This window comes from Euprymna scolopes, chromosome 6 (assembly GCF_053919585.1).
Source record: "Euprymna scolopes isolate OS-2025 chromosome 6, ASM5391958v1, whole genome shotgun sequence".
In the NCBI taxonomy this organism is placed as follows: domain Eukaryota; kingdom Metazoa; phylum Mollusca; class Cephalopoda; order Sepiida; family Sepiolidae; genus Euprymna; species Euprymna scolopes.
In genome coordinates, this window is record NC_136487.1 from 63,928,063 (window position 1) to 63,944,971 (window position 16,909).

The following is a 16,909-nucleotide window of genomic DNA, read 5'->3' on the forward strand; positions in this document are numbered from 1 at the left end:
AACGGGCAAGCCTTGTGCAATCTGATTAAGCCATTAATGGTGGCTTTTTTTTTATCATGTTCCCAAGCTTTTCAATTACAATGGGATTCACCTTGACTGTCATACAGTTCGAGATGTTGATATATTGCTATTGTTTCATAAGATTCTTTATTTATGATGTTTTATTTTATTTTAATTTTAATTTTTTAGTTTTTTAAATTTTATTAAAATTTTTTTTTTTGTTAGACATTCAATACTTTCGCTGTTCCCAACAGGGAAGCCTTTGGTAAGATTGTAAAAGAAATTGTCTTGCCAATCTGATTAAGCCATTTTTGGTGGCTTTTTGTTGTGGCCCCAAGCTTTCCAATCACAATAGGAATCACTGTGACTTCTTTACATTTTCAGAGTCTGACTAATTCCCATTTTAGATCTTGGCATTTATTTATTTTTTCTTGTCCTTTCTCTCGCACTCTGATATTGAAAGGGCAGGCTACGTCAATGATTGAGCAAGTTCTCTTGTTTTTATTTAGTAAAATTATATCAGGTCTGGAGTATTCAAGGACCTTATCAGTCTGTATGCGCATATCACAAAGAAGTTTGACATTGTTGTTTTCCTGCACCACTTTAGGAAAACAACAATGTCAAACTTCTTCTTCTTCTTCTTCTTCTTCTTCTTCTTCTTCTTCTTCTTCTTCTTCTTCTTCTTCCCCTCCTCCACCTCCTCCTCCTCCTCCTCATTATTATTATTATTATTGGCTCACAAGGAACTTTCACAAAGGTCATCAAAGATCTCTCCTTAAAAACAATCTGTGGTGTTCGCTGGAAGCTGAGTGACAACAAGTCTCCCCAGATTTTCGGTATTCTCCACCTCTTCCAATAACATTTGCAAATGAATTTGCGTTATCGCAACAGCCGCTTACCATTGATTTCTCGCTAGCAGCAGCCATTGGTCTCCACTGAAATTTGAGTGGCAATAAGCCTCCCCAAGGTCCAAGTTCTATTCGCACTTGCCCAGCAGAGGTTTGGTCAGTGCTCTCTTCTCGGTTTTTCTATCTCCCTTGACCCTTCTCGGATATTTGACATCACTTTTAGGGGAGGGGCGGTGATAGGGCAATGAGAGGGGATGGCGGAAGGGATAGAGAACTTATAGATATGCAGCTTCTATGTTCTTGATTCCATGTAACGTTTCATCGAATTTTGCCTCTGCAGCAGTTTGTCTGTCTCGCTCATGTGGCTCATGTATATTAGTCTCTGCATTCAAGGGTTTTCATTAATATTTCAACCGTTTTCATTATTGTTATTTATTGTATCTTTCCAGACATTCCTCTGATTCCAATATCCCCCATTCTTTTTCAAAGCCTTTCGGAATTGTTCCTAGTGCTCCTACTAATATAGGTATTATCCTGATTTTTTTATCATCCATATCTATCCTTTTCAGCTCTCTGGCTAGCTCTGTGTATTTGTCCCGTTTTTCCTTTTCTTTGATATTAATTCTGTGGTCAGCTGAAACAGCAAAGTCTACGATTTGTCGGACATACAAACAAATAAACCCATCCAAGCAAGAAGACCGGATGTCGTAATAATTAACAAGAAAGAAAACTCCTATGTCCCGTAGGATTTTTTCATTCTCGTTTTAAAGTACTATTGTCGGCTTATGCTTGTACCACTTGTCTGTGCGTTCGAGATGCAGTTGTTTGCATAATTTCCAGTGTACTGGCCTCCCCATTTGTTCGTGTCTGCCCTTGTATTCCTTTTGGGATAGTTTGATGCATTCGCTTACTATATGGTTTATCGTTTCGTCTCTTTGTCCACAGAGTCTGCATTTGCTGTTTTCTGGTGTTTTGTCGATATTTGCTTTGATGTGGTTGGTTCTTATCGAGTTATCTTGTGCTGCAGTTATTAGGTATTCAGTTTCTCGGTTTACGTGCCCTTTTCGCATCCATATCCAAGTTATTATTATTATTATTATTATTATTATTATTATTATTATTATTATTATTATTATATAATTTTATATAATTTTAGTCAGGTTATCGTTTTCTTTATCATGAATATCGAAACAGAACATGGCAGCAATGTTTTTTTGTTCGGATTTTCAGGAAGGCACACACTCCAACAACCTATCAGAAAGAAACCACAGAAATACCACAGATTTTCTGAAACGCTTCGTTTATGTACAAAATATAATAAACTCTCCAAAAACACATAACTTTGGAAAAAGGTAACTTTGCTATCTCTACAGCTATTTTTAAATCAAATTGCTCGCTACCATTAACCATTGAATAAGATTTTTATTCAATTTTTCTAAAGAGATTTTTTTTTCTTCTATTTGTTAATGCGTGGAGGTGAGTTTCCGTACTAAATTTAGATTCTTTTTATCTATAACGCTTATCAGCGGAAGTTTTCGAGAAAAAAGCATGACATCGTGTGATATAGACAGCTGTGCAGAAGGTGTTAGAAAACGAAAACAAAATCCGCCATTTTCATTACAGGTGTTCAAAAACATCTAATATATTATAATAATTGATGCTTAATATTTGATGCGTTTATATTTGCAAGAATGTAAATGGCATTTGCTGGAAGAGAAAAAGTGTTTTTAGTCGCGTGTAAGCGACTCTATAAGTCACTCTGTCGGTCCGTCGGTCCGTTGGTCGGTCGGTCTGTCTGTCGGTCGGTCTGTTGGTCTGTCCGTAACACTTCTGTGCTCGGCCTTTTTGGTTAAGATCAAAGTTCTGTTGTTGATAGACGCTGTTCTTAGCTTTTTAAGCTTTTCTCCCTGACCCTCGCCCTTCAGGGCCTGGGCAACAAGTGTCAAGCAAAGACCAGCAAGACCTTGGTTAATGTAGGGGCAATCCTTCATACCAATTGTCACTATCCAGCTCCCCTACTCCCCGGGGAGTTGGTCCCCATTTCCCCTTCACTCCCAACATTAAAAATCGGCCTTGTGCCTAATTTGCTCGGTGGGGGAGCAAATAAATACTTTTTTTTCTTGGCCTTTTGGCCAAGATCAAACTGTAGTATTTGTTCTCCCTGTTACCTCATTTTTTATTTTTTTCAAACAGCTCCGCCACTTGACCCACCCCCAGGTTAAGTTCAAAGTGTCACTTTTGTCACTTTCGTGACGCACTAACTTTTGTTAGTGGGACCGACCCCCTTTTTGGGGAGTCAAGACCCTGTTTGCTCCCCCAGGACCGACGCCATTGTGTGGTAGTCTGGACCCGAAACCGATCCCTTCTTTGGGAGTTTGCTGTTTTTGGGACCGACAACACTTTCTTTGGTAGACGCGATCTGGTCGGGTTAGCTTTAGTTTGTTGGGTACTTCATTTCCTCCTCTCCTCTCAGGTTGAAATGGTCTATTCTCTCCTCTCTTAATTGCCTGAGCAGCACTCTTACCTGTCAGGCTCAAAACTTTGTCTTCCTTCGCTGCTCTCCCAGTGGATTGAGCAGACTAGGTTCACTTTCTCACTTCCTTGGGGTTGTTTTTGGGTAGGGTGACGTGGGTAGGGCAGGTGTTTTGTTTCTCCCCCCCCCCTCTCTGGGCAGAGATGTCTATCCCCTCTCTCTCTTAATTGTGACGCCGCACCCTGACCCGCTAGCACCCACTGCGTCTTCCTTCTCTGCTCTCCCCCTCATGAGAAATTCGAGCTGCTAATCTGACGTCCCCACAAGGGGAGGTCAACCAACCACTGTTCTCTTTTGATCCTGCTCCACCACCTCCACCCCCCGCTTTCCCCCTATTTTTTCTTTTCCTCCCCCACTACACTTTGATCTGCATCAGCAGCCAGTGAAACCACTCCACGATGCCGGGCAGAGGGGACATACCACTCCAGATGCACCACATTCCTCCCCTAGAAAGCTCCCTGATGGAGGGAGCAACTCCCAGCTACCCAGAAGAAGAAGAGAAAGGCAGAGTAGGGCCGCAGCCCGTGGCGACCTTGCAGAAGCCACTAACTGGTGAAAAATCAAGTCTGGACCCTGCTCCCCAAGAGGGCAACTCCTCGGCTGAGGGAGCAAAGGCAACGGCGGACGAGGGAACAAAGAAAGTTTCAGGTGGACCATACCTTGTGGCACCTCTTACACCTCAATCCTTGTCGGCTGAAGACGACCCCTCCACTCCTGCTCCCTCGAGGGCAACCACCCAGCAAAAGAGGAGGAGAAATCAAGGGATGAGGAGACAATGGATGTAACGGGTGGACCACGACCAGTGGCACCCCCGGCTACTCAGCCTACCACACCATCAGCAAATGTAGCACTCCAGCTCCCCAAGAGGACGAACCCTCACGGAAAATAATAAGGATGGAGTAGCTAGAAGGACTAAAGCGCTAATCAACGAAGCGATAGCGTCTTTAAAGATCCTCGGCGGGGTGACCAAAGATCCAGCCTGCTTCAACGCTCCCCAAGAGACTAAGCACCAACTAGCCACCCCTCTAGAAAGGAAGCAACCAAGTCTGAAACTCAGTAACATCCTGGTAACAAAAACTACAGCAGAGGCAACCCTCGTAAGTGGTGGACAAAAGAAGAAAGAGACCCAGGAGGAAGGGACCGGCAGATTGGCCACACTTCACACCGATTGGCCGGCTCTCATCCCACTGGGCAAACCACCAACCCCCGGTCTGCAGAAGCAGCAACAGCAACACCCAAGCCAGACGACATTGTCCTGGACCCACATTGCCAGTAAGGAAGACACTGAATAGGGTCCACAAACCCAAATGTCCCCTCAGGAATACCGGGACCTCTTCGAGTCCACTTACAAGGACCTCACAGAAGGGAACGTTATAAAATCTCTTCCATACGCCGCAGAGGATCTTAAGAAGAGGATAGTGTCTTTTATCACCTCGGACACAAAGAAAAGAGGCCTCACAGGAGTAGACAAAGACAACATGGCGGATCTCCTCCTGGATCTAAATACATATGCAGGAGGAGCTACGCAATGTGGGACGTCCTGCTCCCAAACCAAAGAGAGGCCGAAGAGACAGCCAATAGGACTAATCTGCGCTGGAAAAACATCAAACTCCAGCCAGAATACCTTAGTAAAACGGTCACCAATGTCGCCGTACTGAAGTCCCTTGTCTCCTGGGAGCAAAAACAACTAGGAGTGGTCTTCAGCCAGTATGGGGACGTGGTATCTGTGGCTCCAACAAGCAAGAAGAGGGACATCCTGACTGGAGACTACAGACTCCAGATGCGCCTCGACAAAGCTGGCTTCAACCAAATACCAGCGACACTGAGGTGCGAAGAGGGGACAATGTCCGTCATAGTAGAGGGATGGAGACCGCACTGCTGACATTGTCAGCAGAAGGGACACATGGCCAAGGATTGCTCCAAAAGAAATCTGACTAAAGCCCCTACAACTGCGAACAAGCCTTGTGCCCCAGAGACGACAACCAAGTCAGAGGACCCATCCCCAGCATTGGATGGGTCACAGTGACTCGAAAGGCGAAAACAAAGTCCCCCAATTCCAGCCAGCAAGTGGACGGAAAACAAGCGCTGCAGCAACAGCAACAGCTGCTGCAGCTGATATCGCCCAAGCGACCAGAACACAATGACTAGCAACCACCGCAGCCAAAGACGTCACAACCGAAAAAGCAGCAGCAACCGCAGAAGAAGCAGCAGCAGAAGCATCATCAACAACAGCAAGAGGAGCAGAAAAAAACACCCCAGGAACAAAGACTGGCCCCCGGACGAACTGAATCGAGGACCAAGAAAAGGAAGGACTGCTCCTCAGAAGATGTGTCTGCCAACGAGAGGGAGGGAAAACACCCCCCACTCCCCGGTCCATTCGAGGAACAAAAAAAGAAAGAAAAAAGAGTTAAAAGATGGAAGGGGAAGAAAAGGTGGCCCTCCACCCCCTGTGAGCATACACCATCCCAAACAACAACAAAACCTGACACCGCACTAACACCCACCCACACACCAATGCAAACCGAACCACCACCCCAAAGAGAAAAAGAAATGAATGGACCCGGGAGAGGAAGGGGCCACTCTGCGTCTTGTGGACCAACTAAAAGACAAGAACTTTGCAAAATTGACCCTCTGACGGTGGCAACGGCCCTCTCACATCGTCAGAGGAAGACTTTAAAGCCACTGCTGGATTGCCAACAGATAGAGGGAAAAGATGATAATATCCCCTCCAATTTCCCGGACGCCCCGCTCCTAATAACTTTCGTTAGAACTCTAGAGGCTTGCAAGGGGCCTCTCCGGGAATGGAACTTTTTTTAAAAAAAGTAATTTCTCCCTTGAACTGTCAAAAAAAAGCAAGGGAAGTGTCCCAGTGTGGGTCCATCCGTCTCTCTACAGGGTCCTAAAATTGACCTTTCCCCTAGACATTGACGGCATTGTGATAGAAAGCCAGGACCTGAAAAACCTGACCTCCTTGAGCATCGCGTACAATGTTGGCATCCTTATGCCGACTGACTTTTGAGCTGAGTGCAACACACCCTAAGGTAGGTACCATGTCTTTAAATTTGGCCAGTCTGAATGCGAGGGGCTTAAGATCACTGGGCCAGGCGGCTCGCCTCCGACACGATCTCTTGTCCCTGGGAGTGGATGTTGCTGCGATCCAGGAGACGCATTTCGTTTCTTCTGTGGACTGTCAGAGGCTGAACAGGGATTTTGAAGTTTTCTTGGCATATGGCAGCCCGCGGGGGAAGGGAGTCTCCTTGCTAGTGAAATAAACTCTGCCTGCGGCAGTCGACGTTGTTCATAGAGATACGGTGGGCAGGCTGGTCATGGCCGATGTTGCCGTAAAAGATTCTGTGTTTCGGGAAGTTGCACTTCATGCGCCTAGCACTGCTTGCGAGAGGGTCTCATTCTTCGGTCAGCTTGACGCGTTTGTAGATTGTCGAAAGCGGGTAGTGCTAATGGTGGATTGAAACGCCATCTTAGACCCAGATTTAGATAAAGTAGGAGGCGAAGCTAGAGGGTTGGAAAGATGTGAGCCCAGCCTAGCTGACCTGATGGCTAGATGCGATCTGATCGACAGGTTTCGGGTCGAGCATCCAGGGCGGAAGATATGGATGTGGACCAATAGCGTTCCCGCCTATCCGAATACCTATTTGGACAGGATACTAGTTAGAAGAGGCGAAATAGATTCCCTATCTTGACCCACATTCACTTGGTAAGGTTAGTCAGACCATAAACTAGTTATGGCCTGGCTGAAGCTAGGAAATAGGCCTAAGTTAGCGGGGTACTGGAAGTTAAACACCTCCCTTCTGGAGATACAAGACTTCCGAGACCAGTTAAGAGATTTGATTAAAAAGGCACTAGTGGGGGGGGGCAGTTACCGGGAGTAAGTGATGGTTAGGTCTAAAAGCTAACATTAGATGCTTCTCCGTCAAGTATGCCCAGTGCCTCGCACTAGATAAGGCAAAGACAAAGAAGCAGCTAGAGCAGAAACTAGCCCGGGCTACGGGGGAGGGTTATAGGGTTAGTCAGGAACTAGCTAGGCAAGACCTTCTGCGCGAGACTAGCGAGCGCTACGAAGGTCAAGTAGTCAGAGCTAGGCTTAGAAAGATAGGCAACAAAGCAATCAACTCTGACACTGTCGTGTGTCGTGAAATTTCTAGGTGTGGCTCGGACAAATACATTGTAAAAGTTAGACATCCGGATGGACGCACCCTTGAATCGACTCGGGAGATCTGCAAGGTGTTTCGAGAACATTTCTAGGGGTGTTTTACACAGTAGCCCGATCTTCCGGTCCTTGAGTTTAACGACTATTTGGCCGACTCTCCCCGTCTAGAGTAGCTGGTTGCGAGGGCTGGGTGACGGAGCGGGAGGTTTTTACTGCGCTGAAGCAAGTCAGCTTTGACAGATCGCCGGTACTCAATAGTCTGCCATATGAACTGTATTTGAGGCTGTCGCCCATGTTTCTGCCTCTTCCGACGGATATGTTCAACCATTGGTTTGCTCAGGGATCCATCCCAGGGCAGGTAACCAAGGGAGTGATCACATTGCTGAGGAAAGGTGATGGGCATGGCAGGGAAGAGTTAGATGACTACAGGCCCATAACTCTGCTTAACACAGAGTTGAAGATTTTGGCCAAGGTCCTGTCGAATCGGCTGTAGATTGTTATCGAAGAGTTGGTTGAAACGGAACAGAACTATGCCGTGAAGGGAATATCGATTCAGAACAACTTGCACCTGATCCGCATGATCCTAGAGGGGGAATAGTTTACGACATGGAAGTCACGCTGATTAACTTGGATCAGTCCAAAGCATTTGATAGGGTTGACCATCGTTTCCTGGCATCTGTCTTAGAGGCCGTTGGTTTTAAACCGGACTTCTGCAAATGGATCTCCATGATGTATGGACAGCCCATGGCTGTTGTGCAAGTCAACGGAAAGCACTCGAAACCCTTTGTTATCTCTCGGTTGGTTCGTCAGTGTTGTCCTCTGTCGCCCCTGCTTTATGTCCTGGCCTTGGAGCCTCTGCTCCGCAAGCTGAGACATGGGGAGGCAAATTCGGCCCTGTGCGGAATGGCTCTGCCTGACAGCTCAGCTGTCAAGGTATCCACGTTCGCCAATGATATGACGGTTTTTGTGTTGGGCTTCAGAGACATTGAGATCATGTCGGAGGTGCTTGCACAGTACGAAAGAATCATGGGGTCATGATAAACCGCAGCAAGTCAGTCGGACTGCGGTTGGGCGCCTGGAGTGGCAACGCAAACCTCCGGTGCCCTTCAGCTGGACGGATGGCCTGGTTCGGATCCTCGGCATGTGGTTTGGACCGGGTCTCCAGCTTGCTAAGAATTGGTCGGAGGTACGGTCAAAGGTGGCAGCTGCGGTCAATGCGTTGCTTCGTAGGATCATTCCTTAAAGGGTTGAGCTGAGGCGTGCGCCACATACGTCTTCCCTCTTATCCTTTACCGACTTGCCGTACTTCCTCTGCCTGCACAACACCTAACAGGTCTTGTAAAACTCTTGTCCTCGCTCCTTTGGGACAGAGGAAGATACTGGGTAAGCAGACAGGTCTGTATTCAACGTCCGTGTGAGGGAGGTTTGGGAATGCCGGACTTGAGGTGTCATCGAGACGCCGAGAGGCTGGCCTTCCTTAGCCACTACCTTCAAGATGATCAACTGTGGCACCCCGCGATCACTGCCGCCTTTCCCAACCTCATTCTCGACCCTGCTATCGAGAGTCGTCGCAGGTCACAGGGAGATTCAGCCTTCCTGAAAGAGTGCCGAGCCGCGCTAAAACGACTACCAGGGTCCAGCGACTTGTGACTGCAACCTGTAGGGAACTCCACAGGGATCTAGTGAGGGGGGGCCGCCGACGACTCGCTATGCATGTGTTTGGGTTGGTAGCAGAGTCAGATCCGCTCCATGTGGGGCTGGGCGCCAGGTTCGAGTCATCTGAACAATTCAGAGTTATCTCTGACCTGGCGATTGGTCTGAAACGCGCTTCCCCTCAACAATATACAATGCAGTTCTGGTTTCTTGAAGTCGCCGGCCTGTCCCCATTGCATGACGACAGCCACAGAAACGACTGATCACGCATTTTTTGATTGCCGCAAACTCTGCCAGTACTGGTCGTATGTTTGCGAGGTGATAGCTCGCATCAACCCCAAGCATCCTCACCCGATTACTGTATCCAACGTAGTGGACAACGTGAGTCCGCCGTGGGACTGGGGAGAGACAAATGGTCTGCATCACAATCCTGGCCATGGCGAGAATGGTGATTTGGACATCGAGACTGCAAAATAGCTGGGGGGGTGTTGCCTTTTTCTGATCAGGATCTGATCGCTTTCTTTAAACACCAACTACGGGTAAAGATCAGATGCAACAGAAGAAGGCTACATCGCGTGGCTTTTGAAAGAAGATGAATACAGTTAGCAAGTCTGTGTGTACGAAGAAGAGCCAAATTTGAATACGTGTTCCCCCCTAGGTCTGGAGCGCTCGGTTCTAGGGTTTCTGTCAGATCCCTGCCCCTTTCCAATTCTACTTCCTTCAGCCTCTCAGCCAGCCGAATAAATCTTGTTTCCTTTATTAGAAAGCTTCCAAGACCCCCAACCTCCAAAAACAACAATTTTTTCTTTTGCCCCCTCCCCCTCCTCTCGAAATTTAACCCAGCTTATGGTAAATCAAACCAAACACTAACACCCCTCCCGCCCTCACCGTCAAATCTTTCTTTTCTCCCCTATTTAGGACACAACCCCTACCCCCTCCATTTAGAGGCTGCCTGCGAAACACTGGTTCCTTTACAAACCAAAATGAAACGGGTGATCTAGCATTTCAGATAGGGTTGGGAGGGCCTTACTAATCGACACAAATGAAATTTTATTAATATTGTTATATTTTTTGTATTTTTTGATATCAATAAAAAATGTTTTAAAATTGGGTTTAAGTAGGAACCCCCACCCCCTCCCACACATAAATACAAATTTAAAGGGGTAACCATGATAAAAGATGCTGGCCGAGAGAAAAATCATTTAAGATTTACAACAGAGACGAGATGGATCAACCAAACTCGCCCCCTTCTTTTTTGAGTTGGCCTTGTGCCTAAGTTTTTTGTTCATTTTCCCAACCGTATTTTTTTCCTGTGAATAAAAAATTTAATATCTCAAAGTGTAGTATCTGTTCCGGCAGATACTGCAAGCAAGGACCATATGTGGGGGAAACTCCACATATAAGACATTGTTCAATGTAGGGGCAACCCTTCATACCAATTGTCACCATCCAGCTCCCCTACTCCCCGGGGAGTAGGTCCCCATTTCCCCTTCACTCCTCACATTAAAAATCGGCCTTGTGCCTAATTTGCTCGGTGGGGGAGCAAATAAATACCCTTTTCTTGGCCTTTTGGCCAATATCAAAGTGTAGTATCTGTCTTACTACATGCTGTACTTATTGTGATATAAAGTGGAGGATCACTTTTCTGTATTAATATAATGTACAATGATAACCCACTTTACAACCAGTCAGTCTCACAGTCATTCACGTCATCTCCAGATCATTCAAGCCCTTTTTGAAGGATTCTAGTTATTTTTTAAGCATTCAAGTCATTCTTAAGGTCATTCAATTCATCCTTAATTCTATTAAAGTCATTCTAAGTCATTTACTTTTTATTTATTTAAGCCATTTCAGCCCATTTTTCGGTCAATTTAGTTTATCTTTAAGAATTTCCTGTCAATCCTACATTCACGCATTCATTCATTACATGAGAGCAGGCGACTAATGGCTATCATCCTTGTTTTTTTGTCCGGAGTATTTTTGGACACCCTCGAGCAATATTACGCAGTTTTAAGAGAGTTTAATGCAGAGTTAATAATAGCACCAAAAAGTTCAAAGAGTAACATTGTTTGTGTAGATGCCATACATAGATTCAATATGCTAACGCTAGCTGATTCTATCTGGTACATATTTTTTAGGGGAGGGGCTTTAACGCATTCCTTGAGGAATTATGATATAATGGAGAGTTGTTTATGCGTATGTTTATGCTGTTGAATAGTATTCCGGGCAACGCCGGAATTATTGCTGGTTATGCACACACGCATATGGAGCTGGATGCACACACGCAAATATTGTTGACAAGTCTTCAAACCAAGAAATGTCATCAAAAGTCATAACAATTGAAAGAAGAAAGTAGAAGCATTGAAATCAACATTCTTCAACTGACAAGTTTTGAAAACAGTCATATTGAAATTTAGCCTTGGACGAATTAAATAAGCGCCAGTGGAATGTGGCATGGAAAAACGAAATTCCTATCTAAAGTTTTTCGTAAATAAAAACAAATGAGCCAAGGAAAAAGTCAGTCAGAGAGAAGACGGGCACCGAGACGACCAGTTGTCATTTTCTGTCGCCCATAACACTCCATCACGCTCATCTCTCTCTCTCTCTCTTTCTCCTTAGCATATTTGCGTAAGATTATCGCAAGAATAACATTGTCACTTTTTATATACCCAAAATTGACTGTTTGTTATATACATTCGCCGAGCATTTTGGCACACGATTATAAAAACCAGAGAACTACAGCATAACGTAACATGTCTAGTTAGAGAGGAATAGGCTGAACGAAAGAGAAAGGGGAGGGAGGTTGAAGAAAGGGAGGGGAAAAGAGAAAGATAGGGAGATGTAAAGAGATGATTTTAATTGAGATGTTTTACACTTTTGCTCTGCGCAATGCAGGGTAGATCTCTTAGTATTCTATATAATAAAAGAGAGCGTATGTGTCTGTTCGAACATAGAAAGGCAACATAGACAGTGTACCTAAAATATAAAGATTTATCCATATTTTCATGGGAATATAATGAAAGGAGTGCTTACTGCCTAGCTGTCATTTTAAGTGAGCTATGATCCATTGACAACATTTTTGCATAGAAAATAGGAACGAGAGTTATTTTAAACAATTGTCTTAATTGCTCATTGGGGAAATTATCAGACTGAAAACATTGTGTGCGCGGTTTCGATTCTGCCCTCCAATCTTGTGTGTGTGTTTTTTTAAATACAATAATGAGAAATCAAATAATATGTTTTTCCTTTTTTAAATTGCTAATTTGGAAAAGTACCAGACTGGATCATTGAGTGTGCGGTTTCGATTCTATACTCCAAATATATTAAAATATAATTATCTGAAATCAAAGAATGGTTTTCTTGTTTAATATAATAGAATGTGCATGAAGTAGTTTGGTATATTTCGAACAAACCTTTCTCTGTCTATCTGTCCGCGTTTTTCACCCTCTCTCTCTCACTCTCTCTCTCTCTAATATATATATATATATATATATATATATATATATATATATATACATATATATATATATATATTCAGATGTATGTATCTATCTTTTTCTCTCGCTGTGTGTATATATATATATATATATATATATATATATATATGTGTGTGTGTGTGTGTGTGTGTGTGTGTGTGTGTGTGTGTGTGTGTGATAAAGGAACGGAGAACACCTCTCTGCCTGGATGAATATGTCCGTGAAATAGAAAAACAGAATTTTAGGTTTTCTGGAGTTTAAAATCTAAACCGCTCTCTGGCTTTCATCGTTCATTATAGCGAAGTCTTCTAGGAGAAATTCGTTGTTTTAAAATAATTTATCTTATTTTTCTTTTCTTGTAGTCCTTCAGTACAAATGTAAAAACAATGATTTTGTAACATATAATTAAGAATACTAATGGTCTTTCCTCCTCCCTTCCCCTATCTCTCGCTCCCCCATCTCTCTCTCTCTCTGTATATATATATATATATATATATATATATATATATATATATATATATATATATATATATATATATATATATATATATATTATAGCTGTTAAAAAAGGAAGACTGAGTTTGTTTTTTTGTATCCATGGTACAAAAAGAACAGAAGCGGTTGAAAAAAAAAAGTTAACTAAACAAGGGCGTAGAGTCAGCTGACCGGATTTCGCTCTCACTTTTCAAAAGCCAAACGATGGTTTCTTTTTGTATAGGGAAACGAATTCAAACGGACGAACGACTAAAATAAAATCAAACTATCAGAAAGAAAGAAAAATTGGGGAATAACTAAAATAAATCTATCGTTATGATAATTGTGCAACGGAGAGGAAACGCCTCAGAGATTAATCACGTCCAGACCCAAAAAACATTCCTTTTGCTTACAAAGAGAAGGTCTCTTTAAACGAACGTGAATAGTCTTCAAAACTTTCAGATGAAATAACGAATGAGCGTGACTTAGAGAGTCACTGCTGAAATTCACTGCACATCGCGGATTTTTAAGCAAATGGTCCGTTATAGCAGAACCATACGTATTACTCAAAACATCCGTTGTTCGGTAGATTCCATTCCTGATTTTGCTGGTTACATGTTGTTAGCGTCGACCATCTAACCTAAGGGTCATTCTGCCAACATCTGCAACTGCATTTAAATTGATAAATGACATTATTCATATGATGGAGGGTGCAGAACATCCTTTCGAGAGGATGGTAATAATTGTTTTGTGGAAAACACTACGCATACATTGGAAGCAAAAATAGCAATGTTCAACAGCTGAACTAATTTGTTTGGTGAATTTTTCACTTATTGTCCCGAACCAAGGTAAACGAATGTAAATTGGACATTTAGCCGCCATCTTAGTTTTTATTTGAGAAAAATTTTTGACGGAATTAATTACATCAGGAGGGTACCCATTATTGGACAAAGTATTGATGATCGTTTTTAATTTATCATCCAATTTAGATTGTTTTTTTTCTTTTTTTTTACACAGTGATCACCACTTATCAAGGCCCGGAAGCCACTCAGGGATAAGGGTTATTGCAAGTACACTACGTTAGTGTGGAGATTTGATGAAGTGTTTACTTAAGGGGGCGGTTCATTAGTAATTTGTTAACATTGGACTTGAAGACATCCAAGTTGTAGTCCGGAAGGAAGCAGGCAGACGGAACAGAGTTCCACAGGCGTACAGTTCTAAGAAAGAAGCTTTGTTCATGGAATCCGCGTTTTGATTTAGGCACAGATATAGAGTGGGGGAAATTTTTCACAGTGGATTCAGCTAGACGGGTGTTTTTCGTGAAAAATTGGCGAGGGGGGACCAGAGATTGGAGTTCAGACGAGCACCTGCCATGAAAATAACGATAAAACAAGGATAGGCTCGCAACGTCTCTTCTGTGGGAGAGAGGTTGCAGGGTAGAGAAAAGGGCATCCCCCACTAAGCCACGAAGTCTATTTTGTACTCTGTCAAGGCATGATAGGCTGTTTTTGGCCACTCCTGCCCAGATATGGAAACAAATCACGAGGATACGATGTGTTAAGGTCCGAATGAAATAAATCTAAATAGATAGATTAGTTACGAAAAATTCTATTTTGTAAACATCTATTCTGAGTTATAAATGTCTTAAAATTATTTGAATGCAGTAAATGTTTCAGAAAAATTTTCTAAAAAAAAAAAAAAAACAACACACAAAAAACAGAACCACGGACACATATGTGAAAATTTGTAAGGAAATTTTTATCAGAAAAATACGAAATCCTAAAAACGCAAGAATTCAGAAAATTTACATTTTTTTGTTTGAAATTGATATTTGTTTATCTAATCGATAAATGAATAACACACACACACATTATATATATATATATATATATATATATATATATATATATATATATGAGAAAGATTCATAAACTCCTAATAATAGATAAAATCATCGATGGAAAAGTATTTAAAATATGATTCTCTAAAACGGCCTTACCTTTTTTTTTTTTTAACGTTGTCGCGTCTTGTTGGATTGTTGCATTCGATTTACGACAGCAGAAGAGACGTAATATTTACAAGATTACGGAAAATGACCTTGCGCATGCGTATCGAAAAAGGAAAGAAAACTTAACCGAACCTTGATAAAGAGGATAACAATCGTGCAAAATTAGCAGTACACACACACACACACACACACACACACACACACACACACACACACAGAGCTCTTATTATTAAATATGAGTTAATCCATATTTTATTTATTTACTTAAATTTTTTTTACTTCCCATCCCCTCCACCAAACAAGATACATTGTCATTAAAGCATAGTGGGCTTATGTGATAGAGACCATATTTATAGGAGCAGCAACTTCTGTAGAACGTTAAGTAGAAAGACGTTTATTAAGTTGGTGCAAAAATAATGTCGTTTTTTGACGTTCAACTATATAAATACAAACGACATTATTTTTGCACCAACCTAATATTTACATTACATTAACATTTCTATGGTACAGGCGAGGAAATAAGGAGAAAATTCCAAAGGTAGGTGATCCAAGGAAAATCGCAATTTTAGGAGATATTTTAATTATATTTCTTTACTCTAAAAACCATGACTCTGAATGTTTGTGTTCATGTTTACGAACTATCTCGCCTTATCCAAATATAACTACAGGGTGGTCAAAAAGTCAGGTAACATTTTAAAGAAAAACGATATTAGCAATACACGTATATTTAAGTACCATACATTGAAATATAAAATGAAACAAACATGAAATATGTTTATTTTGTTAACTTAAATCTTTCTTCAAAATGTTTAGAATTGTTCCCCTTTTTATTCCTGATTGGCGTGCCATATTTCGTGATAATGTTTTGGGGGTTTCATCCACAATTGCCTGGACAGTAGCAATATTCTCATCAGACCGACCGGTTCTTGGTCTTCCTGACCGAGGTAAGTCAACAACAGAACCGGTTTCATCAAATTTCCTATTTAATTTAATTACATGCTTTCGTGTTACAGTAAAGCCAGGAAACAATGTAGAGAACTGGCGAGCAGTTTCAGCAGCATTTTTATTGTACTGAGTGTACAATCTTACAATAGCAACCTTTTGCGGCGTTGTTAACTTTTGGGTGGCCATTATACCTGAAAGCCTTCGGTACAAGATCAAAGTGTAGTATCTGTTCTTCAGATGCTGCACTTCTATTTCTTGTTCTCTTTCGGTGGAGGAGAAATCCTTCACGACTGAGACAATTTTTATTTTTGTACCTTTTATCCACGTTAAAGAACGACCCTGGTGTCTAACTCTGTCCCGTGGGGAGGCATAGTAAATAGGTACCTGAAAGAAAGAAGAATATAAATGACACAACACATAGATTTAAAATTAAAGTTTATATATTACACTCAAATATTTAAACAGATAATATTAAACGAATAGAGATTATAATGGATCATATTGTTTTTTCTACCTTTAACATGTTACCTGACTTTTTGACCACCCTGTAGAATAAAATGTTCGATTTGCATGAAGACAAACATCACATTTTTGTTTTCGGGAGTGTTCGCAAAGTATTTTTTCGTCACGATATTTTTTCCGATTCTAGTAGATCGGCGGGAAAGGAACGATGTAAATGGTCCTGAAAAAAAAATAATCGTTTACCGCGATCTATGTGTCTTGAAGGCAGGATGCGCGTATCATTTTTGGAAAAATTTTCAGACATAGCATATAAGCGGGATATACTGTCTAGTGTGAGCAAAT

General features: G+C 42.3%; 2 protein-coding genes across 2 annotated transcripts in view; both read right to left on the reverse strand.

The window, feature by feature from the left end:
• The window catches only part of LOC145277662 (transmembrane protease serine 2-like), a 41,311-nt gene extending 25,530 nt beyond the window's left edge, over positions 1-15,781 (reverse strand). Inside the window, exon 1 of the mRNA XM_080129322.1 lies at positions 15,152-15,781. The gene's annotated coding sequence lies outside the window, so the exon portion shown is untranslated. The remainder of the gene's footprint in view (positions 1-15,151) is intronic.
• A 162-nt stretch (positions 15,782-15,943) lies between these two features.
• LOC145278182 (protein GVQW3-like) lies at positions 15,944-16,291 on the reverse strand. The gene has a single exon (XM_080130464.1). The coding sequence runs from the start codon at positions 16,289-16,291 to the stop codon at positions 15,944-15,946; it is 348 nt and encodes a 115-aa protein (XP_079986590.1).
• Between the last annotated feature and the right edge of the window lie 618 nt (positions 16,292-16,909).

Excerpts from the sequence above, each read along its gene's own strand:
- LOC145278182 (XM_080130464.1), bottom strand. The coding sequence starts at position 16,291 with ATGGCCACCCAAAAGTTAACAACGCCGCAAAAGGTTGCTATTGTAAGA.